This window comes from Drosophila navojoa, chromosome 3 (assembly GCF_054131105.1).
Source record: "Drosophila navojoa isolate 15081-1374.11 chromosome 3, UAZ_NAV_1.0, whole genome shotgun sequence".
Classification (NCBI taxonomy): domain Eukaryota; kingdom Metazoa; phylum Arthropoda; class Insecta; order Diptera; family Drosophilidae; genus Drosophila; species Drosophila navojoa.
Genome location: NC_142891.1, coordinates 6,928,711 through 6,952,433, shown reverse-complemented (window position 1 = coordinate 6,952,433; position 23,723 = coordinate 6,928,711). Strand labels below are relative to the sequence as shown.

Below are 23,723 nucleotides of genomic sequence, written 5' to 3'. Positions count from 1 at the left end.
GCGCTTTATCGCTGCTTGTCAAGCCCACTATATAAAGTTAACTCCGACTTACAGTTAAGGCGGATTTGGTTTTAAAGTTTAGTATTGGGGTCATGGGTGTTTGCAATTAATGACAGACAGAATGAGAGGGAGAGAAGAGGCGGGGTAGAGAGTATGGAAACTCTGCTTACTAGAGTAGGACAATAATTTTTATTAAAAAAGTTGAAAACTTTTAATTGAACGCAGTCGTAAGACACTTTTAATAGAATCTTTTGTATGTCAAAATAATAAAGTGAATATATAATACAGAAATATTTTTACATACATTTATTGCATATAAATTTACAAATAATTAATGATTTTATTAAGTCATATTTTTATTCCACTAAATACTTGCAAAAATAAATATTAATTATTTTATATTATTGTTGTCTCTAATATAAAGTTCTTTAGGTCCATCATTCAGTCATTCAAAAGATAGGTCTGAAATTAGCTACAATATTTCCGTAATGTAGATTTGTAAAATGTTTGCTAATTTTGGCAAAATCAATATATATTTTATATGTTAACATTTTATATACTGTTGTATATGAAATACTTAATCATTTATACATATTCATTGGTCAAGTTAATTTTTATTAATAACGTACGTTATAAAAAGACCCATTAATGTTATTTACTCAAGGCGCCCAGTACCTTCGCTAAACTTAAATCCTGCCCTGTGTTAAAATGCAAAACTTACGCACAATGCATTGAACTCAAAGCGCAAGACAACTTTGCGTGAACAAAAAGCTCTCTAGCAACAACAGCAAAGCTTCTGCTCTTCAACATGGAAATTATCTGTTAAACAACATTACAAGACGTATGAGAGAGAGAGAGAAAGAGAGAGATAGAAAGACTAGGGGGCAAACAACGAGCAAGGCCTGAGTGTTTGTTCTGCACTGGCCGAACGAAATGTTTACGAATGCCGAATATCCATGCGCACGAGCGCCTAAACGAACGAAGTGTTCCGAGCCGAAGTGAGCCGAGCGCGACGTATGCAACAAATTTATACAAATTCATTGTGCTTGAAAACTGCGAAAACATTCATAACGGTAAACTCCAGGCGTGTGGACGTGTGTGTTATTTTCGTTATTCTGTTCTTAGCGCTCTGTCTCTGTCACGTCTTTTCGCTGCTTCTGTGTGTTTTGTGTATTATTTCAGTGAGTGCCGCGTATCGTGACCGCTCACAGCGCACTTCTTGCTGCACTTAAGCAAAAATAAAAAAATATAATAAAAACAAAACAAATTTTCATGATCTATTTGCCGCGCTTTTAAATTTTTACCTGGAAATAAACGAGATTGTCAATTTTACAAATTGAATAAAAAAATAAATAAAAAAAAAAAACATAAGCAAAAATTTAAACTAACAAAAATTTACACCCTTTGCAATGTGACTATAATTTGTGTGTGGAACACGCCCACCCGCCCTAGTCGACCGACCAATAGCACTTTGCTGTGTTGCCATTCAAAAATATCAAAAACCTACAAATAAAAAATCTCAAAAACATTTCTATCAATCGCTGATCGAAGGAGTTTCAGCTTGCTATAAAAAAGCATCAAAACTGAAAATAATTTATATATATCTATCCAAAGTGGGTTTACAAATCGATTTCGGAATTGCGCAGGCGAAGAACAGCTGCTGCAAAGATCAAGAAATGGGTACTATTGGTAAGTAAGCACCGATAACCTTTTTATATATTTCATATTGTTAGTATACAGTTCATATGTTACTATAGAAAAAATTGCATTTATTGAGAAATATTGTAGATAAATGAATGGAAATACTTTTGAAAGTAATTAAGTTTTGATTTTGTTCATAGCCAATTGGGATTCAATAATATATATTATATAATATTAAAATATATAATATTTTAATAATGTATTTTCAAGTTTAAATTTGAAATTTAAATATAGAGTATCATTTTTAATTTTAAAATAGAGTTTGTTGGCCATGCTAGACACGAGATGGGAAAGTGTTTATGAATGTAATTTTTTTTGGTATGAAATCGATTTTTCAATTTTTTTTTTAAGTTTTTTGAGTTTGTATAAAATATGTAATATTGATCAAATAATATTCTTTGAAGAACGCCGTCTCTTCTTTGCAAAAATTCAATCAAATAATTAAATAAAAAACATTTAACATTTAATAAAAAATCGAATTTTTAAATTTTTATTTAAAATAATGTTCAGTTTTTTTAAGAGTTAATAAATAATATTTAAATACGAAAAAACTTGTACAGACGGCAGAAATTAATAATTTTAACAATTTTCGAATATATAAGATTTAATTCGTAATTAATTTAAAGTTTTTATATCAAAAGCCAACATATTTTAGGGAACATAAGTTGTGTTGCTAACATATATACTCACATATAAATATATTTATAAACATTTAGTATAAAATTGATCTTTTGTAAACTAATCCACAATACAAATCCGCTTGGGATATTGCTAAAATTAAAATTCCTCTGGTCATCCGCGTCGCCCTTTGGGTTTGATCCTGAGCTACCTTTTTTTTGCCCTTTCTGATTTCTGCTAAACTGAAATTCAATCTGTGCTATTCAATCCCACCATTAAGGCGAAAATGCTTTATAAATAGATTCAATTAAAGCCGCTTAACAATATATTATGTAGAAAAACTGGAAGCAGAGATTCCCTTTTTTTCTGTGTTTGCCTTTGCCTTTGCCTTTGCTTTCAATTAATATGATATGAGGGCGTTGGCCAACAATGGGTGCTGCCATATCCTGTTGTGTGCTGCTCAGTTGTGCTTGCTTTTCAATTATCCTAGCTGCGAGCGCGCTAAAAATAAACTCAGCACGCACAACAACAACAACAACAGCAACAATTTTGCGCTTTTCCACATTGGCAGAGTGAAGAAAATGTCAAACGACGTCATTATGATAAACATGGTCTAGAGCTTTGGAGCACGTTAATACTGCTTATCCAAATATACGAAAGATAAATAAAACCAGTGAAAAGTGAAAAAAAAAACATACATATACATATAATATATATAGTCAGTGTCCTAAGTTCTAATCGAATGACGCACGCGACGCCACTGATTTCTATGCTATAGTTAAAAATATATCCTATAGAGACGCTATGCATATACTTAATATGACTGTGTGTGTGTGTGTGTGGGTGGGTGGGCGTGATTGTGTCTGTCTTGTCCAACGTGTTATCCTTGAACGACAGCAGTGTCCTTTCGACCACCTCAAAGGGCCATGTTTCAGATACAAATGCGCTCTGATTGCGGCGTGGGCGGCTGGGGCGTGGTTGGCAGCCACTTGCCTCAATGGGTTCGTTGTGCCATTGCTCGAGAGGCGGGAGGAGTGGCTGTTTGTGTGTGTGTGTGTGTGTGTGTGCGTGTTGGTGTGTAGGCGGCAGCTACAAGTGCTCAATTCTATTTTCCTTTTTCATCTGAATGCTGCTACTTTGTATGCCATTTGTTGTGACTGTCTTTGCAACTGTCTCTGTGTGTGTGTGTGTGTGTACGTGCGTGTGTATATATTTGCTCCTGTTAAACACGCTTGATATGCTGCTCAATGCTGCGGCTGCTGCGGCTGCTCGCTCAGAAGCCTCTGTTCACACAGCAGAATTTCTTGTTGCCGTCAGCCAAAAGTTCAGAGTTGAATGTGGCCATCGATTCTGCACCAAAAAGGACATTGTTTTAAACAAACACGGTGCAGCAGTGTTTTAAACAACATTTCGGCAGCTTCAAATGTCAAAGCGTACAATGGAAATTACCCTAGACACCCGGGGGTATGAGAAAAGTCTTACCAAAATTGTATAGCTAAATTAGCTCTTTAAATTGTCTTTGGGCTATATTACTTCAAATTTACAAAAATAATATCACTAAGTAAGAAATAAGATATATAATAAGAAACAAGAAATATTATATTTGTATTTATTTTTTTTCAAACGATTTATTATGGTATCATTTGAAAACCTCTTCAAGAAAACTTTTGTTTTGATTGAAAATTCTATTATATATTTAATTTTCCAAATTTATACAAATCAAGAATGAATATTTTGGCTATATTTATATTTAAAAAATATTATTATACTAAGCCACAAATATTTAATTTTAACATTTTGTATTATTATTTATTACAACAATGAAATAAAAGAGTTAACTGCAATAGAACATTATTCGATAGAGTAGAAAATGCAAGCCCAGGCATGAATGTTAAATACTTAATGCTTTCATGAAAAGCAAGCAGTCAGTCTGTACTCCCACTCGATGTTTTTCACATTAAATTTTTGCAATAAATTTACATATTTAAACATAATTATCTGGCAATTTATTTTCGCTGTAAACCAATTTGTATTAATTTAGCAGGTGAAGCGTAAATTATCAGATGACCTTCAACAACTCTCTAAAACACCCGTATTTCGCCGTAATCATTTGCTGCTGCCAGAATCTACGCATTTCCACTTGACATTTACCCAGAAAGTTCACAGGGAAATCGCTGTCAGCGACAGCGAACGAAATTATAAACCAAATGCAAAATAAAACTTGAATGGAAATTGCTCTGTAATGAGAGACAAACAATATTGACAGACTGACGAAAGATGAATTCGGGTGGGGGGGTAGGGGAGGGGAGAGTTCACTGCTCGTATACTAAGTACAGTTAAAATACATGAACAATTATTGTGGAGCATTGAGAGCTTTTAATAACATTTAATGTGAGGCCAGACAATAGACATAATACAGTTAATGGCCAAGTTAATGACTGCGTTAAGCTGTAAGATCTATAAGGGCAATGGCAAGGGCGCTGCTGTCTGAAAATATAAATAAGTACATTTATTATTATTAGACCTGGGAACCTTAATCAATAATGACAGTCGTCGACTCACTTATATTCGGCTAACATATGTCAAATCCTCGATTTTCTTATGGCTGCACTTGAGCTTCTTGATGGGACAGGTGGGTGCGGGCTGGAGGCATTTGCAGTAGACAAATGTGCTCATCACGAGCTCAGCGAATTCCTCATTCGAGCTGTCCTCCTTGAGCAGTTCGCGATAGTCCTCGACACTCTCCAGGCTCATCGGATCCAATTGATGCAAATAGCATTTCATTTTCAGCACGGCCGCATAGTAATAATTGAATATATCGATCATCATGAGCTTGTGCGATTCGATGCTGCGATGATATTTATCGCCCAGTATGAACGGCGTCTCTAGACTGCGATCCAGCTGATCGTAGGCCTTATAGAACTTTTTGCACTCCAGATGAATGTTCAAAATGCCATGCTTCATGCTGTTGCTATTATGGGATGTTGCTATATCTTATATATTGTGCATTGTATAGATAAAGGTTAACATCTTACTTTGATGATCGCATCACCTCGAACTTTTCCTCATACTCATTGATTATCGACTCCTCGGCGGAGAGCGTATACACCTCGGGGTAGCGACAGCCGGGCGCTGAGCTAATCAATATCAAATATCGTTGAGTCAGTAGCCAGAGTCTTTCGGTTATAATCTTTTGTGTTTCCAATTCGCATTGATAGAACTGATAGAAGTCGCAATATCGTTTCTCCATATCCATTAACATACCCAAAATTACCGCCTCCTTCTCATAGTGCTCCTTCAGCTGGGGCGTCAAGTGGGCCTCATCGTCATTTGACATTATTCAAATTTGTGGCTCTTGTGTTATTTGTGAAAGTTTTAGACATAAATTTATCATGTCAAAGGACAAATTAGACAAGGCATATTATATAATACATATTTCAAATTATGCATGAATAATATTTGATTTTAGCCTAGCTCCAATTAGAGGCAAATGTAAATTCTGCGAAATCAATTAGAATCAAAGCAATTTCATGGCGAATTTGTTGGTTAAATTAATTTGTGGCTTGTCAATGATTTTTCGGTGATGAAAGGAGAAGAGTTGAATAAATATGACATTTTATGCGATTTTTATATAAGCAGAGAATTTGTTAAATAAAATATTCAATTCAATACACATCAATCATTTTGTTGTCTAATTTAATTTAGTTTATTTAATATATCACGCATACGCTCGGTTGTACAGCAATCGTACATTTAATCAATCTCAAATCTCAGGGTATCTGCAATATCTAAAAGTCGATAATAAACACATACATTGACGTTTGTCTACTATAATGAATATGAATTCTGTTCACTTTTTCTATTGCATTCACATATACCTCAGGATTATTAGAACAGTTTGTCATCCTGGCTTATTCCAGAATTTGCAGGTATACAGAATACCTACAGCATATAAATATTCATTTAGTACACAACAATATGTTTGTTGTACTCAACTGCATTTCATACATAACGTATACGTCATGTTGGCCATCAGCCATTAGCTAGCATGTGATTATGTCCCATTGGATAACATAGATGTACAGGGTATTTGTCTAAATGTCAATTCAATTCACATAAATCGATTCAAAATAGATTTGTCGAATACAATTAATAAATCACTAATACGTCATGTTGTAGCAGCATGTGATGGCCAATTTAAACAAATATACATATATACTCATACATAGATCTATAGGACAGATTAATGTATGTCTTTGGGTAGCAAAAGCCAGCCAAGCAGCGAATAGTTCTTCTGATTGATTTCAATTAAATACAAAAAGATTTGTGCACACGCGAAACGAAAAACGTAATTAAAATTGGCCAATTTTCATATATGGCCATCCATATGCATAATAAAAAGCGTGCACAAGTAACAAGAGAGAAAGAGAGAGAGAGAGAGAGCGCTGGGCATTTATGAAGTGCGAAGCCAATTGCCGTTTTTGAAATCTCATTTCAACAGTAGACACTATATATGTATATATAAATAGGCAGGCAACATATGGCCAGACAGACAGTATTGGGCTATACGGAAATTTGAACTTGCCACGCCCACCTCGCTCAATAGTATTACTCATGGTATTTATGAAATATTTCTAAATATTTCACAATATTATTCAAATAAACAAATAAATTGTTGTTTACCCGGCGCTAAATGCGCGCGTTAATTAATAAATTCGAAATATGGTAAAGAATCGAGAAAAAAAAGTGAATAGCTATTGAGAAATGCCAAAGGTAGATATGCGAATCAGCTTATGCACTAATAGGGTAGTATATTTGGCATTTGTTTATAAAGTATCTAAATACAGTTTTTATTTGAAATTTAATAAGCTATAATACTTGATATATTAAATTGCAATTTTATTTTATATTTATTATTATATTATTTTATTTATTATTTATTATTATTGAAGTAACCTTCCAAGTTAGACCTTCTAGCTGAGCAGACCCGTCTGGCGACACCTTTCCCTACTTTGCTTTGATTTTGCAATCTTCAGCTAAAAGTGATTACAGCTTATGAATATTCCAATTCAATGTCAATTTTCTTATAGAGTTTCTTCCATTTCTCTATTGAATTGAAATTATTCCGCTTTCACTACAAAGCACTTTACGTATTCTGCATGCCCTCTGCATTGAAATCAAAGTGAAATGTCGAGTAATGGAAATGAAATTGGCAAGAGCGACGCACATTTTGCACACATTTCAATTAAAATTTTGTTTATGAATTTTAATTGGCATTTGCTTGGCGAGCACGCGGCGTATGCGCGATGTCTTCGCTGCTGTAAGCCAACGCACATAAAACGTCTGTCTGTCTGTCTACATGTATGTGTGTGTGTGTGAGAGTGAGATAGAGATAGTGTGCGTGCGTGCCCAAGCTGTTTTTTATCATCAGCGCCAGCTAATGGGCCACTCTAGCTGTCCAACTGCCCGTCCGTCTGTCTGCCCGTCCGTTCGTCTCGTCTGTCATTCGTTTCGTGTAAGTTGGCTTTTGATTGCCGGCCTTTCAGCGCGTATTTTATGCAATTTACTCAACGAGTTATGGCGAATTCGCCTGTGCCAGGCCTTATGAGCGCTCGCTCTTGTTAGCCCCTTGAAGTCCAACGAACCTATTCAGTTGCTTAATTGCAGCGAACTGCTTCTCCTGCTGCTCCTCCTCCTGCTGTTGCTGCTGCTGCTGCTGCCGGTGCTTGAAATGTTTGTCTTTACCCATAATAGTTGAGTTCTCGCAGCAAGGGCTAAGAGCTCCTCAATTGCTTAACTCGATTTATGCAGAGACTTTTTGAGCGAATTGTAATTTCCATTGTGTCTCAAATTAATGGAATCTTAAAAGAGTTTTTATTTCCAATTTTCTGTGGAAATATGAGAATTGTAATTGAATTTGTAATGGAATGGTATAATGAAAGGGTTGATATTCAATTTCTGTTGGTTGATTTCCATTTCCATTTCCACTTTTTTTTTATTTTTCTTGAGAGACGCAAAATAGAATTTTTGTAAAATCAAGTTTTAACTCAGATCATACAAATAATAAACTAATGACTAAATATTTCTTTTATTTTTAATATTATTTGTTATATTTTTAATAAAATTATGTATATGTATTTGTAACAATTGATAAATAAATAAATAAATAATTTATAACATTTACAATAACATTTAGCAAATTTTTAATGAATATTATTTAAATAATATTTAATGTAAATTTCTATTAGTCTTGCCATTCCACTGTTTCTGGTCCTCCCAGTCTCATTTTAATGGACAAATGTCAAACAAGATTTTATTTTGTTTCGCTCTTCAAACTTGATTTATGCTAATTTTATTTTTAATGCGTTGAAGCTAAAAAAAATACCAAACATAAAAAGATTGGTATTTAATTTTTAATGCGTTGCCATAAAAATGAGAGTAAAAATAAATAATAAAAAATGTAAAATAATCGCAGTTCGTGCAGTTCCCCAGTGGCCGAAATGCTATGCAGACGTTGCGCATACGACGCGTTGAACCATAACAAAACAAACAGCAGAAGCAAATCGAAATCTTGTTTATATGCAGCGAAAACAAAACATTCATACACATTGTATGCATTTAAAGTGAAAATAATTTTGACAAATGTTAACAGTAGTTTTTCTTAATATTTTGTTGGATTTTTCAATATTTTCTATTCTCTTTTTTTTTCAAAAATTTTTTTTTTTTTTTTTTTTTGACTTTTTCGCTTTCTACGCGTTGAGCCGTGGCACAAGGTCGCCGTCGCCTGTCGGCGCGAGAAATATTATGGCTAACCAAAAGATAAAGTATATGTATATGTATCTGTATCTATATATACATATATATATATATATGCATTGGGAACAGGTCTGCTCGTCGATTTTTGGCCAACTGTTTGTCTGGCCGTTGGTCGCTTTGTGCGTTGCGTTGTGACGCGCTTTTTGCCATTGACACGCAATAAAAATATATGTGCTTAAAAATTATAAGAATTAAACATTGATAATGTGCACATTATATTTGTTTTATTAATTTATATATTTTTAAGATTGTTTATTGTAGAACCTATTTATTGTTTGAGCAGCGTCAAGGCTAAAGCCGAAGCAAGTTCTCTGTGAACTAAGCTGACTAATTCCTAGCTTTAACTGCTGATGTTAATGTACTTTTTTTTTATAGACAATATATGTATATTATAAATGCTATAAATAAAACGAAATTGTCTTTATCTCAAACATTTTATTAACAAATCTCTTCTAGCCCATTTCGCTGTAATTTATTAACTTATAAAAATCTTAAGCCTTTAAGCAAATAAAGTCTATAAATTAATTATGATTTTGAATATTTTTTTCTATACTAAAATTATTATATATTTAAGAATATAACTGATGATCAAAGCACATGACTAAACGAATCCCAGAATTATAATTCATAAATTGTGATAATTTCAAAGAGGTCTAGTTACTTGACATAACAGCCATATGATTAATATTTATATTTTATATTAAATTTATTATAAATTTATTTATATTTATATTTTAAGCCACATAACTCTAACATCTAATCAAAAGTAAATAATTAAACTCATGTTTTATTTTTTCAATCATATTTCTTTAAAATAAACATAATTATGGATATTATTAAAATGTGCATATATGGAAAATAGCGAATTTAAAATTTCAATTAAGAATAATTTCGAAAAGCCAATCCAAAATTTGACAAGCAATAAATAAGCCACAAAAATATTAAGCGAAAGCAATCAAAGTGCACAAATCTTCTGCAGATTTTGTTTCTAATTGAAATTAGAATAATAAATATTGTTAGACGTCAACTGTTGCCACCTGATGATGATAGAGGTTTGATTGCTCTATATGTAGGTATATTGCCCTGACGGCTATACATAATTCCCGTTCATATCCTAACTGAAAATTTCTCTTTAATTTTATTTTCGTCTGTCGTGGAAAGACGTGGAAAATATTGCGTAGGTGTTTTGTGTTGTCTTTCTTTCACTCACTCACTCACACTCTGTCTCTGTCTCCCTCTCTCTGTTCTCTTTGGCATCTCCTGAGCTCCTCCTGAGTGCTGAATTTTATTTTTGTTTTTATATACTTTTCGGCTGCTTCTGCTTCTTTATTTAATAAATTATTAATTTTCGCTCACACACATGACATGAGGACGTAAATGCAAATAAGTAAAGTCTACGAAAAGTTAAGGAAAAAAAAAAAACAACAAAATGAAAGGAAAATTCTATATAGTATTAAGTAGCTGAGTAGCTGATATAAAGAAATATTTATATATATGTATATAGATATATACGAGTGTATATCTGTTGGCTATTCGCACGATATTTGATTGAACATTATTGGGCTAATTTATGTACCTGGGCCCAGACCAACGCACAGAAAAGGATGACACAAAATTTAGCTAAAAATCCAAAAATATATTTTGATTTCATTGCTTGGAAAAGTACCGAAAGACAAAAAACGGATGGAAAACTGTGAGGGTGGCAAAGCCATAAAAGCGACTCAAACTGGCTACATAATGATATATAGATATAGAACCAGCATTAGCAATCGATAAACTCTAATTGTTATGCTAATCAAGGCGAAGTAATCATCCAGTAATTGTTGCGACGCAGTTGGAGTGCCCCATAGAAACCGGCTTCAGCCGGTGCCAATAGCCGGCCAAGAACTTTGTCAGGTTTCGCCTATGTATTTGACAGATCTCTCTCCCCTCTCTCTCTCTCTCTCTCTCTCTCATATTTATATATACCCTGTATACTCTATGCACGTGATTGTTGTTGAAGCTATTGTGTTTTTTCTTGTTTTCACTTGAATTTGTTATTGTTATTTGTTTTCTTCGTTGTTCTTTCTGTTTTAGTATTTGGTTTTTCTTTATGTTTGTTTCGAAATGTATTTTTCTGTTTATTGAATTGACAATTTGCTTGTTGTTTTTATTGCTTTTTCGTTTGCTAAATGATCTTCAATGAGATCGGTTTAGCAAGTGGTATATAAGTATATTAAAAGGAAATTCCTTAAAGTTTTCTGGCGTGCACAGAGAATCATTCTTGAAATAGATCTCAAGTACTTAAGTGTGACTCAAGGATGATATATGAGCTTCTCAAACTGGGGGTGCCTAGCTGGTAGATACCCTAAGTTTTGTATACGTTTCCATCTCAGTCTAAACTTCCTGTTGACTCAATTTTCAATCGCAACAAATTTAATTTCAAATCATAAATTTCGCTCACTTAATCACGCCGAATCTAGTTAATCACATCCGTTTCGTGGGCAGCATTGAGGAAATGATCTGTTTTCAAATTGATTTAAGACGTCAGCTATGCGCAAGGTTAGTGGGAATTGCAATCATAATATTATGATTAGCATTACTTACAATTATCTACGTCTGTTGCAATACTCCGCGTGTTCCACGAAACTGAGCAGAGATTAAACAGTGCACCCACCACAAAACAATTGTTTCAACAGCTTTTTATTTATTTATTTAAGCACTGTACTTATTTTTATTTATTTGTGTTCATTGTGTTTCCACTTTTCTGGCTCTTTAGCCACAACTGATCGACCCTCAAATATAGTATACTATTTTGGCAAGTGATACTGCTAACTGACGGCTGTATGGGGTATACTTATGTTACGGAAAACATTCATTTATTTTTAAGTTGAAAGATTGAGGTAGAAAAGTTCAGCTTAACAATATTTCAATATCAATAATATGATCAAATCAAATCGAACAAATCATCTTCCATACAGTTTACATACAAGAAGCATATATTATGTATGACTACATATAATTTAAAATATCCAGTTCAGCGTATTTGCAAGTCGAACACTGCCCGCAACAGGTGCCCTCAGCTCGCTCGTTCAACGACTCTTCCAGCGACCCTTTTAATAAATCAGAAATATAATTTATGTTGATCGGCTGGCGTGTAATACAATTTGTAAGCCTTCTCAACAGTTTTTACGATCCTTATAATATTATGATTACATTTTTGATTAATGTTTATATATTTTCGCTTGGCTTTTGCGTCGGCGCTTGCCTTGACCTTACCTTGAAAACCGGCAGCAACAACATTTTTTACTTTTACAACACTGAAATTTGTTATATTTATTATTTTTTTCTGCTGTTTTTTTTTCGCGTAATTAAGAATTTTCGAATTTTAGCTATAGCTGCTGCCGCTGCCGCTGCCGACGCGGCTGATTTTAGGCGCGTACTATTTTTAACAAATTTATTTACAAACATTAAATATATCATTAAAGCGGAACTATTTAAATAAATTATGGAAAATAAAGCGCCGCGTGGGCGTCAACAACATGTACGTACGTAAGTATACGTACAATCTACATATATGTATATGTTGTATACTGCCAGCAGTCACTGTTGCTGTCGGCGAGTGTGAAAAGTTTTGTAGCATTTCTCTGAGGCCTCATTAGCCCTGACATGCACTTGATGCAGGGCCGCTTGTCAGTTCTTCTTCTTGTTGTTGTTGTTTTGAGCAAGTGTCTCGAAAGATTAGGCCAGGTCAAGTTAGCTCTCTCTCTCTCTCTCTCTATCCTCTCTGGTTCTCTCCCTCGCTATTACTTGGAGCGCTGTCGTCTATCCATACTGTGCACACGCCTCTTTTTGCTAAAAATATATTCAGACATCGCCTGCTGGACCCAGTGGCCAAACAATCAAAGAATTATACGAGCTTTTATAAATAAATCCGAAAACAAAAAGAAAATCAATTAGATATACATATATATATATGTACTTATATAAGTATATTCCTATATATATTCTACATACTCTACTTTGCGTCGCATGAAAAAATCACACATATACTTATATACATTTATATATATTTCTATACATATTTATTTATTTTTTTCTATACATTTATATATAGCTCATTTTGTTATTCATTCTATTGCTTATTATTATATTGTTTTATTTATTTATTTTTTTTATTACTGTATTTTTATTGTTTTTATTCTGTTCTGTTTTCCTTTCACTTGCTGTCGTTGTGCGGGCGCAACGGAAATTTCGTTTTACACTCACTTTATACTACTTAGATATTTGATTTTATTATATTGTTGTTTTTACTAGGCGCAAGTGCGCAAACGGAAGACTTTGTCTGGCAATTAATTGTGGTTAGAGCTATATTATAATAGTGACTAATCAATAGATGTGTTATTTGAATATACATATGTATTACATTCAAATACAAGTTTTTATGAATTAAAACAATTTTAATTCTTAACATTTGTAATATTTTTGTTTATTTATTTTAATTAAATAATAAATTGATTAATTTCAATATAGTTTTTACAGTATCTATAGCATATTTGTTTATTTATGGTGTAGAAATCTATTGATCTTTACTATGTAGCTAATGCATTAGCCACTCGGAACTCTTTCAATATGTTGGCATTATTAATTGCCTAAAATTTAAAGAACTAGGTTTTTGGCTGTTTATAAATAAATATAAGATATAAATTGGAAATATGTTTTTATTTATGAAAACTTTCATTCTCAATTAATATTATTCTTCACGCATCTTGTTAGTTCTATTGAAAATTTATCATAAATTGGTCAAATTTATCAAAATCCTTCACACTTCAAGCCACAAACTTTTTCAAGTACAAATAAATTTACAATAAATAGAAATTAGCTGCTGAAATCGTAATCGTTATTGTAATCGTAATCGCCCTAACAATTACTATCGAAACATAGAGAATCGTAATCCCTAGAAAGAGAACCAGAAAAAAAAAACAAAGCAAAATGTTTTGTTTTTCAAAATGTAACAAAAAACTTTTATTGTTGACCTAAATTCGAAAAAAGTGTAAACAATTTGTGCTGTAAATAGAGAGTACTTAAAGAGCAAGAAGACCAAGTGGAAACATCTTTGGTATATATATGTACATATATGCTAGACTATACTAAAATGATCTCTTTTTTGTCTGATCTAATGTTGAATCAATGTTTAATGAGCTCGGCCACATCAAAAGATGAAAACCTAATCGCATTGCGCCATAAACCAGAGAAATATCAATTGTAACATAGATATGCTATGGATGTATATATGCCAACTCATACTGTATATATGTATATATACATATATTGGTTTTCTCGATATCGCAGACAGCACGGCCGACGTCTGTAGAGTGCGTTACGTGCTCTGACTTGGCCAATTTATCATTTGATTGTGGCCAAAGTGCTATACTGCCCCCGACTTCTAGCAGCAAATCAGCTATATTTATATATATCTATATATACAGATATATGTGCGTGCCCATAGGTATTATTTGTATAATAATAAAACTACAACTCGTTGGAAGACGCCCGCGCGGCTGATTCGCAGCATCCATACACATTTAACACTGCATGCGTGTGCGTGTGTGTGTGTGTGTTGTGTAGATGTGGCACGCCGACCGACAACGACTCGCCAATTGACGTCAGCAATGCCCCCAAAGTCACAAACTGTGGCGAGCGGGTTGCCAAGCAGGCGAGACGAGGGCCGAAAACGAATTCTACCCCATAGCAGGAGCCCCGTTACGATTGGAGAGGTGAGCGGAGCGTGAGAGAGATACAGAGACAGCGAGAGTGGGGTAGGGGGGCAGGCGGGTGTCGGGCGGGGTGCCGGCGCGCAGTCATTTTGGCAGTCAGTCATACAATTTGATGCTGTGCCACCTACCCTATATATATTGTGCCATTTGCTCATGCCAACCGAATGGGTTAGCATAGCTATGTGATGTGCTTAGCGACACCTCAGTTAAGGCAACAGCAAAATTTAATTGAGCCCTAGTTAAAAGTTATTAAGAATATCTATCCAAATATATATACAATTTTTTTTTGTTAATTTTAGTTAAATTGATTTTCATTGATTTTTTTTAGAATTATTTAATAATTTTATTTTACTTACTTATCCTATTCTACTACTAAAAAGTAATTTTAATATTCATTTATAATTATAGATTAATTTGTTATTTTATTATTTTAAAAAATTATAAATAAATAGCTTTATTTGGAATGATTTCACTTACGAATTTTATGTGCTCATTATATTAATATGATTTTACAATATCATCAATTTTAATAAGTAAATTAAGAAAATAGTAGTACATCAATTTTTTCTCCTCATTAGTTTAATTTAATAATTTCAATTAAATATTTTATAATTTGATTAAAGTGAATTATTTAATAATTTAATTTACTTGCTCTCTTCACTTAGCAAATAAATAATTGCAATTAATAATTAATTTAAATTCCTTTCTATAACAAGTTTGAAACATTATAATAGCTTCAAAGCATTAATTTATAATTCAAATAAAACGTTCTAATTTTTGTATGTAAAGAGTATACAATATTCCATCAATCGAATAGCTTCTATTGCGTTTTGGATTTTACGGTCGCAAGTATATCTCATGCGTAGTGCAGGTCGATCTCCTGACGCCATTCTCTTCTTCTTCCATTTCTAGTTGTTGTTGTTCTTTTGTGCAATTGCATTTCACAATTCAAAACTAACTATCCGTCCGTCTGTCTGTCCGGCTGTCCGTCCATTTGTTGGCCCACCGTTTTGGTATTGCTTTTCAGTTCATTTATAAGGAAATTTGTGTTAATTTTAGCAGCACGAAAAATGCATTTTTTGCTCGTCTCCGTTGACCCTTTTGACGGCATCTATTCTTGGCATGCAAAGTGTTTGCGCTTCTATTTTGTGGTCTTGTTGCTTGTTGGCCAAATAATTGAAATTGGCTTAACGTATTTCCACTTGTGTTATATTCATATGCCCAAGCAGCTGTGCCGTGCCGGGACCTGTTGAGGTGGGCGGTGGGGGCGTGCGGCTCCTTGGTTCGAAATAAAAGTGAAAGTTTGATTTATGAGCACACGCAGCCGGCTGACCGCTAGCCGCTGGCTGATGGTTCTTAATGATTTATAATTAGTTTCGTTAGCTTTTGTTTTCCCTATATTCTTTTCAAGAGACCGGGATTTGTTGGCCCCTGGCCTCGAGCCAATCAATTCTGGAACGGAAATAGAAATTCAAATCGAAAAAAACTAGAGTAGTAGTACTAAAGATCTCACTCAATGGCCGATCTATATAGATATTATATACAGATGTCTCCATGCTGTGCCGGGTTAATGGGCTCAATTTTGTTCAGATTGTGGGCCATTGTCTTGTGAGTGAGTGTGACGCAAATGCGTGTGTGTGTGTGTGTGTGCTTATAGCACGTCATTATATGATTGATCTATTAGCTAATTGACTAATTGAGATATACTTTGTTTTATTGTATTGTTATTCGCATAAATTCTTCTCTTCTATCTCAGCCAAAACACACAAGTTTAATACGCATTTTATTATTATTATTCATTTATTGATTAATATTCATAAATATACATAAAGATTATAAGTAGATTAGAATTTGATCATAGATTGAAGAGAAAATCGAATTACAGGATATATCGATTTGTCTGTCCGATCTATAATTGCAGATTAAAATATGATATGGGTCTTCACATATGCACATATATAATACACGCCCAATTTATTTCTAGTAATTCCATTTACAATTCGCAATTTTTGAACAGCTCGTAATTCACAGTATCTTTATCTGGCCGAACAACCATAAACACGATTTCCCTATCAAGCCGTAAATTCATAGCCCCATCAATGCATTTTACACATACTTTCGAAAAGAAATGAAATAGAAAAAATCTAAGAAAAACCTGAACATTTCTTCGATCGACCATTAATTTGTCTGAAAATCCAAATATTTTCATAGCTGTGTAAAATGGCAAGAAAAAGCCCGAAACGAAACCTAATTTCTGTGTGTTGGCGGCGACAAAAAATGTAAATGCGAACGAGCGAAAAACAATTTTCCAAATCTGAAATCTCAAATCACATCACGCCCTATAAATGCTTCAGATCGCGCCTCCAGTCTCCAGGTCTCTGGCAGACTCTCGCTGTCTGCTGAGTTGCTGTCTCATTTATGGCGAAAATCAAATGATTTTCCGCACTGGCCATATATTAAATCGAATGGCAACATATTAAAAACAGTTTCTCAGAATTCCCAAAAATTCGATTCGTGACTAACTAAATCAAAAAAAGAAAAGAAAATCAAAATGAAAAGTGTCTGACGTCCATAGCCGAATGATACTTCAGATTTGCGCAGGTTTTGCTCTATAATTTCTTCCCTGAGTTTTTTTTGCCTTCTTGATTTTTTTTCTTGTACAGATCAGACAACGCGGCGACATTTGAGTTTATTTTTTCCGTGTGGGCGTCGATGTGGGCGCGGGCGTGGCACACCATTCGAGGGCTGTAAAACAAAGCGATTTTCTATGTTAAAAATTCGAACCAATCAACAACAAAATGGCACATAAAAAGCTAAAAGCAAACATGTTCACATCAAAAGTCTCTTATAAATCATAAACAAAAATTATGAATATGTATACATATATAGAAATATCTGGATACCGTACCTATATATATATTTTCCCACTTCTGTTACTCTATGTGAGACGCGGGCGATAGCTTATTGGACAGGCGAAAAACCAAAAAGAACTGATTTTGATACCATGCACCTGTCTTCGGGCAACAGGTTAAGGTCAACTTTTGATAAGCAGCATATTTTCAGTCTCTTGTGGTTCTTCTTGTGGTTTTTTGTTCAAAGACATTTTTAGCATTCCTTAAATCGTTTTGTAGATTTTTTATATCATGTGAAACACATTTTCATTTCAATCAACATTTAGGAAAACAATTTATGGCATTAAAAAGACAGACTACGCTTGGGATATGTTGGAAATTTCTGTATGTATTCTGGAATAGAGGAATATCGTTGGCAATCTGAGTATTTTGTAAGATATCAGTTTTCCTTATTTTCTATGCATAAGAATTGTAAGATTTAATGAAAAAATCTTCTCTTCCTAAGAAGTTTTTTTCATCTTAACTTTCTCTTAGCCATAATCTTGTTGTTATATCATTTTAATCGATTGGAATTCGTTCCTTACTGCCAAAATTGAATGGAATATAATGTTACTAAAAATCGTTCAAAATGATACTGAATAAAAATAAATCATGAAATGAAATATGAAATGCGCTAAGAAAGAAAGAATATATAAGAGTGCTCACGACTTTACTAGGGAATACTATAAAATACTAAAAATATAAAGCTAAGTAGATATATAGCTTATATATAATTCATTTTTTACCTAATTCTAAAAATCTAGTATATATATTTCCTTGTCCATACTTTTTACTAACAATTATTTTTCCCTCTTGTTTCTTTTAGAGAAACGCTCCTTCTCCTTCCGGCTGCGTCGATCGTTCGGCGATGGCGGCAGCACCAACAGCCGCAACAGCAACAACAACAGCAGCACCTGCACCAATCACAACAACCAGAAGCGATGCAGCACGCCCTTGACGCCGACCAGCACCAGCACCGGCCGGCTGGAGGTGCCTGGGGCATCGGTCAGTCGACGCAGCAGCATTTACAAGAAGCCGGACAAGAACGATGGGGGTCAAATCCATATGATACCCGATGTGGAGCTGCCGCTGATGACATTCGCCGATCAGTACAATATCGAGAAGACGCTGGCCGAGGGCTGCTTCGCCAAGATATTGCTCTGCCGGCACCGGCCGACCAACACCACGGTGGTGCTGAAGGCGGTGCATGCCGAGCTGACCACGATCAAGGAGTTCCAGAAGGAGTTCCACTACAACTACGAGCTATCGCATCACCATCACATACTCAGCGCCTATGCGGTGGCCTTTCAGACCATGGACTACTACGTGTTTGCCATGGAGCATGCGCCATACGGAGATCTCGCTTCGAACATCGGACCGAATGGTTTGCATGAGACGGCCTGTAAGCTGATCGCAGAGCAATTGAGCTCGGCGTTGGGATTCATGCACTCCAAGAATCTGGTGCATCGGGACCTTAAGGTTGAGAACGTGCTGGTCTTTACGCCGGACTTTACACGCGTCAAGCTATGCGATTTTGGGGCAACGACCAAGAAGGGTCTGCTCGTGCACAAGGTGAAGCATACGTGGACCAGCTGTGTGCCGCCCGAGCAATTGGAGTTGATCAAGAATGAGCGCTTCCAGTGCTTGCCCATCAGCGATTCCTGGCAATTCGGCATCTTGCTGTACAACATTCTGACGGGCAATCCGCCTTGGCTATCCGCCGATTGGGTCAAGGATCCGGCGTATGCTAACTTCATGAAATACGAGCAGCGCAAGACGACCAAGGTACCAGAGAACTTTCGACGCTTCTCGCCGCGTTTGATGCGCTGCTTCCGCAAGTACTTGACGCACGATACAGAGGAACGGTGCAAGATCACCGAGGTGAACAAATACATGAAGGATCGCTGGGTTGAGTGTCGCATCTCGGCCTCGAAATCGGCCACGCTGATCTCGCCCACGCCACAGGATCAGGACTCGTGCATCTATCTGAATCAGCGAGAGGGACGCCTGTCTGGGGACGAGAACAAATTGCGCTTTAAGCGCATGATGTCCAGCTATGGCCTGGACGTACCCATTGATCAGGGCATGGTGCGAAAGCGCGTCTGGGATTGGCTATCCACGTGCGACGCTAGCTTCGATCCGGAAGTAGAAAGCTTGCATGCATTGGAAATGTAGAGAGCTGCGATATGTCTAAGAGAATTTTTTCAGATCTATAAGATCTAGGAGATTGATTAGATGTCTAGTCTAATAGATCTCTGCCCTATGCGATCTCTGATCTATGAGATCTCTGAGATCTATGGCTTATACTGAGAACTCTCTCTCTTCTCAAGCCAAACAAAAATTTGTTATTTGGTTCAAATGGACCAAAATTGATTATATATTTATATAAAAAATGTAATACCTATAGACGAATTTTGCTATGCATATGAAGAAACTACATAATTATTAGAAATTTGTACCAAATAAACCCAATGGGGTATTAAATTGATATACTTAGTAGATATTTTGTATATCCAGTAAAAGCAAAACACGTCAACGGATAATCTTTCCACTAGTGTTACCTTTCTAGTCTTCCGCTACGATGGTTTATATTTAAATATGTATAAATATATATCTATATGTATGTAGTTTTATATATGTGTGATGTACGCGTTATTTACTTTATACGTCATATACGATACCAACTAATGCAATTATCTAGAATTTAATATGTACTTAAGAGCAAGAGTAAACGATATATATCTATAATCTATATACTATATGTGACCAATTATTAGCTAAGTGTTGTCTTAACTATGTGTAATTCGATTATATCTAAACCCTATACGATTATATATTATGTTTATGCTAGACTTTATCTTGTATCTTTATCTATATCTATGTGTACGATCTTGTATATATGAGTACGTATTTATGAGTACTATATACGATATGCTATACTACTTTTATATGAGTTAATGTACACGGAATGATAGCAAAAACAAATATATGAATATATAGAGAAACGTCAACTGAGTTTATTTTGAAACGTCTTTTAAATGTAAACAAATTTATTGAATATTTACTTTCTACAGCAAATAGGTCTATACTAAGATATATTTCTGAGCAGAATATAATGAAGTTCGGAATTGGTCTGGCTGCTTCTTCTCCTTTTTTCCCGACTAAATTATTTTTTAGTTATTTACTTTTACATATTAAAATTATTCGAATTTAAGAGAAAATCTCCATTAAAAGTTGGAACTGTTTAATGTACCTCCAAAGCTTTAACGATAACCGCAGGCTATTTTTATTTATATTTATTTGAAATATATATTATAATAAATATATATTATATATCTCCATACATAGTATAGTTATTGCCCACGATATTAGTCGTAAAAGCAAAAGTTTCTCTAAACATTTTCACAACCATCATAAAAATTTGTGCAAAAACAAATTCGCTTTGTTGTTAAATGTGGCACATTGTTTAGCGAAAATTACGACGCATACAACAATGGCAGCAACAACAACAATGGAAACTAACAATAAATATTTATTATTTGACGCATTAAAAACGAGAAGGAAAAAAAAAAACCAAAATCAAAATTTAATTTTTGCTAAAATTTTTAATTATTCAATGTTTAGAATAGATTTCTTATAGATTTTTGCCAATAGTTTATATCTATCTCTCTTCCTCTCTATCTCTCTCTCTCTCTCTCTCTCTCTTCTCTCTCTCTCTCTCTCTCTCTCTCTCTCTGTCGTTGAAGGTTGACCAGAGGCTAATGTCAGCGGCGGTCAGGGCTTTTAGTTTATTTGGCCAAAACAATGGATTATTTATGAATGGATCTTGTTGTTGTTGTTGTTGTTGCTGTAGGTGTTGTTGCACTAATTGTTGCTGTTGCTGTTGCTGCTGCTCGTTTTGTCTCAGCTTTTGTTTGGGACATGAACAGGATGTGACGCAGTCGTAAATCTGTCTCTAATAAACAGCAGCTGCGAAGGTTGATTAAATAAAATGTTGAACTTGCTGTTGCTATTGGCTCATCTTCTGCCCACCTTCTTCACACCTGGCCGCCTCCGCTTCGCTTTTACCTGGCTGACATTGACTTTATCTTCTTCTCTCTCTCTCTCTATCTCTCCCTTTCTTTCAGTCTGTGTGGGCTCTTGTAATACAATTTCCATTTAAATCAAATAAACTGCTTGTCCGTTGATTGATTGATTGATTTGGCTTGCTTGATTGACCAGCTGAACGTTCATTTACCTGTAATTAAATTTGAGTACAGAGTTTGCCACGTGCTATGTTTTTTTTCGTGTTCTCTTGTTTATTTTATTATGCAAACAAAAAGGTTACAAAAATAAATTGGTATTCGTTGAGATACCCTGTAGTTTTGGCAGGTAGGGCTAGTTGGCTTTGAGGATTTCGACATCTTTTATTAACATTTTAATTCATTTTTATATCAGTATACATATTTCTTTATATGAATAATTATGTAAATTAATTAGGTAACATATATTTTGTATGCTGATTAAAGTTAATTTTTTTTAGCTCTTAAAGAACAAAATATTTAAAACATTTTGATAATTGATTTATTTTTTTTTTTACTTTATTACCTGTTATACCCCAACTCAGGCATTAATAGTTGTATTATTTGTTTACAGGGTATAGGTACTCAGACATATTTTATGAGCTTTGCATTTCCATTTTTTTTTCTTTTGCTTTATACCTCGTTGCGCATGTTAACACTTAAATGGATTTTTATGGATTTCCAAGTCTGTGTGAGAAGTCAACTGAAATGAATTATATACAAAAAATAAAATAATAATAAATAAAGTATAATAAATAAGGAAATCAATACTGTATGTAGCTATAGAGAGGATCTGCATATTTGCTGAGACACGTGCCAGCAGAGTTTTTGAGATCAACTTGAAAGTCATTTGTTTTCGTTTTGCTGATCGGAGAATTGCTCGATAAATATTAAAATGATCCCATTTAATTAGTTTTTATTGGTGTAAAACTGTCCGAAAAGCAAAACATGTTGTGCCGCGCGCATAAATTTAACCAAAGCGCACAAAAATAGGTTTTTACGATGCCCGCCAAGGCGGCAACTTATTTGCCTTTCCCGCACCCGCAGCATCCCCCCGCGTCTTCATGCACAGCAACTAATGCGAATTTTCATGAGTTTTCCACACACAAACTCACGTCTAGTTGTTGTTGTTGTTGCTGTCGCGTAATTTATGAGCCGCATTTGCCATTTCGTATTCTGTTGGAACTGACTTGGACTCGCTGGTGCGAGTCTCTCATTCGCTCTCATGCGAATGTGACATTCGCATAGAGAGGCGACCCCAAAAAGTATGCAACAGTTTTTAATTCTACAAGCACTTTGAAGTAGAAGAAAACGACTGACATAAAAGTTATATTGGTGCTATGTAGATATATGGGTAGATTCTTAGATTATATTTTATATTCTTAGATTATATTTTGTATTTTTAGCCATTTCGTCGATACTCCATTGTTAGTTTCATGTTGCTTTCTTGAGATGAGTACGCCCTACTGGGAATTCAATTCAATTCTTTTAGAACAAAAACTTTGTGTAAATTAGTTGGGCTTGAGCTAATTTATATCTACGAGTTTGCTTGTAGCGAAATTCAATTAGTCGCACTCAAACAATACTCAGAACTGTCAATTAGCTAATTTATAAATAGATTGTCATCAAACAATAGCTGTCATCGGGCTGAAGTTTGTTAAACTATTAAGACATTTCATGTTTACACATATTTAACCTGATTAATGCTGGCCATAAATAATTATTAGAGAAAGAGAACGATAATCAGGTAATAATAATCATAATAATAATAAATAATAATAATCATAAATATATTAAAAATATAACTTTAAGATTATAATAATAATAATATAAATATAATAAAAGTATTCATTAATAAAGGATAGCTATTAATCCGTCTT

At 34.4% G+C, this 23,723-nt stretch overlaps 2 protein-coding genes across 2 annotated transcripts; one reads left to right on the top strand and one right to left on the bottom strand.

Moving 5' to 3' along the window:
* Positions 1-934: 934 nt before the first annotated feature.
* Positions 935-20,787, top strand: meng (serine/threonine-protein kinase meng-po). Its single transcript, XM_089258108.1, has 2 exons — positions 935-1,689; positions 18,609-20,787. The coding sequence occupies exons 1-2, from the start codon at positions 1,677-1,679 to the stop codon at positions 19,955-19,957; spliced, it is 1,362 nt and encodes a 453-aa protein (XP_089114234.1). The 5' UTR covers positions 935-1,676; the 3' UTR covers positions 19,958-20,787.
* LOC115563297 (uncharacterized) lies at positions 4,673-5,795 on the bottom strand. The gene is made up of 3 exons (XM_030386037.2): positions 5,355-5,795; positions 4,882-5,290; positions 4,673-4,806 (listed from the first exon to the last, which is right to left on the bottom strand). Exons 1-2 carry the CDS (start codon positions 5,654-5,656, stop codon positions 4,882-4,884), a joined length of 711 nt encoding a protein of 236 aa, XP_030241897.2. The 5' UTR covers positions 5,657-5,795; the 3' UTR covers positions 4,673-4,806.
* Positions 20,788-23,723: the final 2,936 nt, after the last annotated feature.

Coding starts and splice junctions, on each gene's coding strand:
- LOC115563297 (XM_030386037.2), bottom strand. CDS start 5,656: ATGTCAAATGACGATGAGGCCCACTTGACGCCCCAGCTGAAGGAGCAC. Junction 5,291..5,354: donor GAGGTGATGCGATCATCAAA/GTAAGATGTTAA, acceptor ATCCCATAATAG/CAACAGCATGAAGCATGGCA.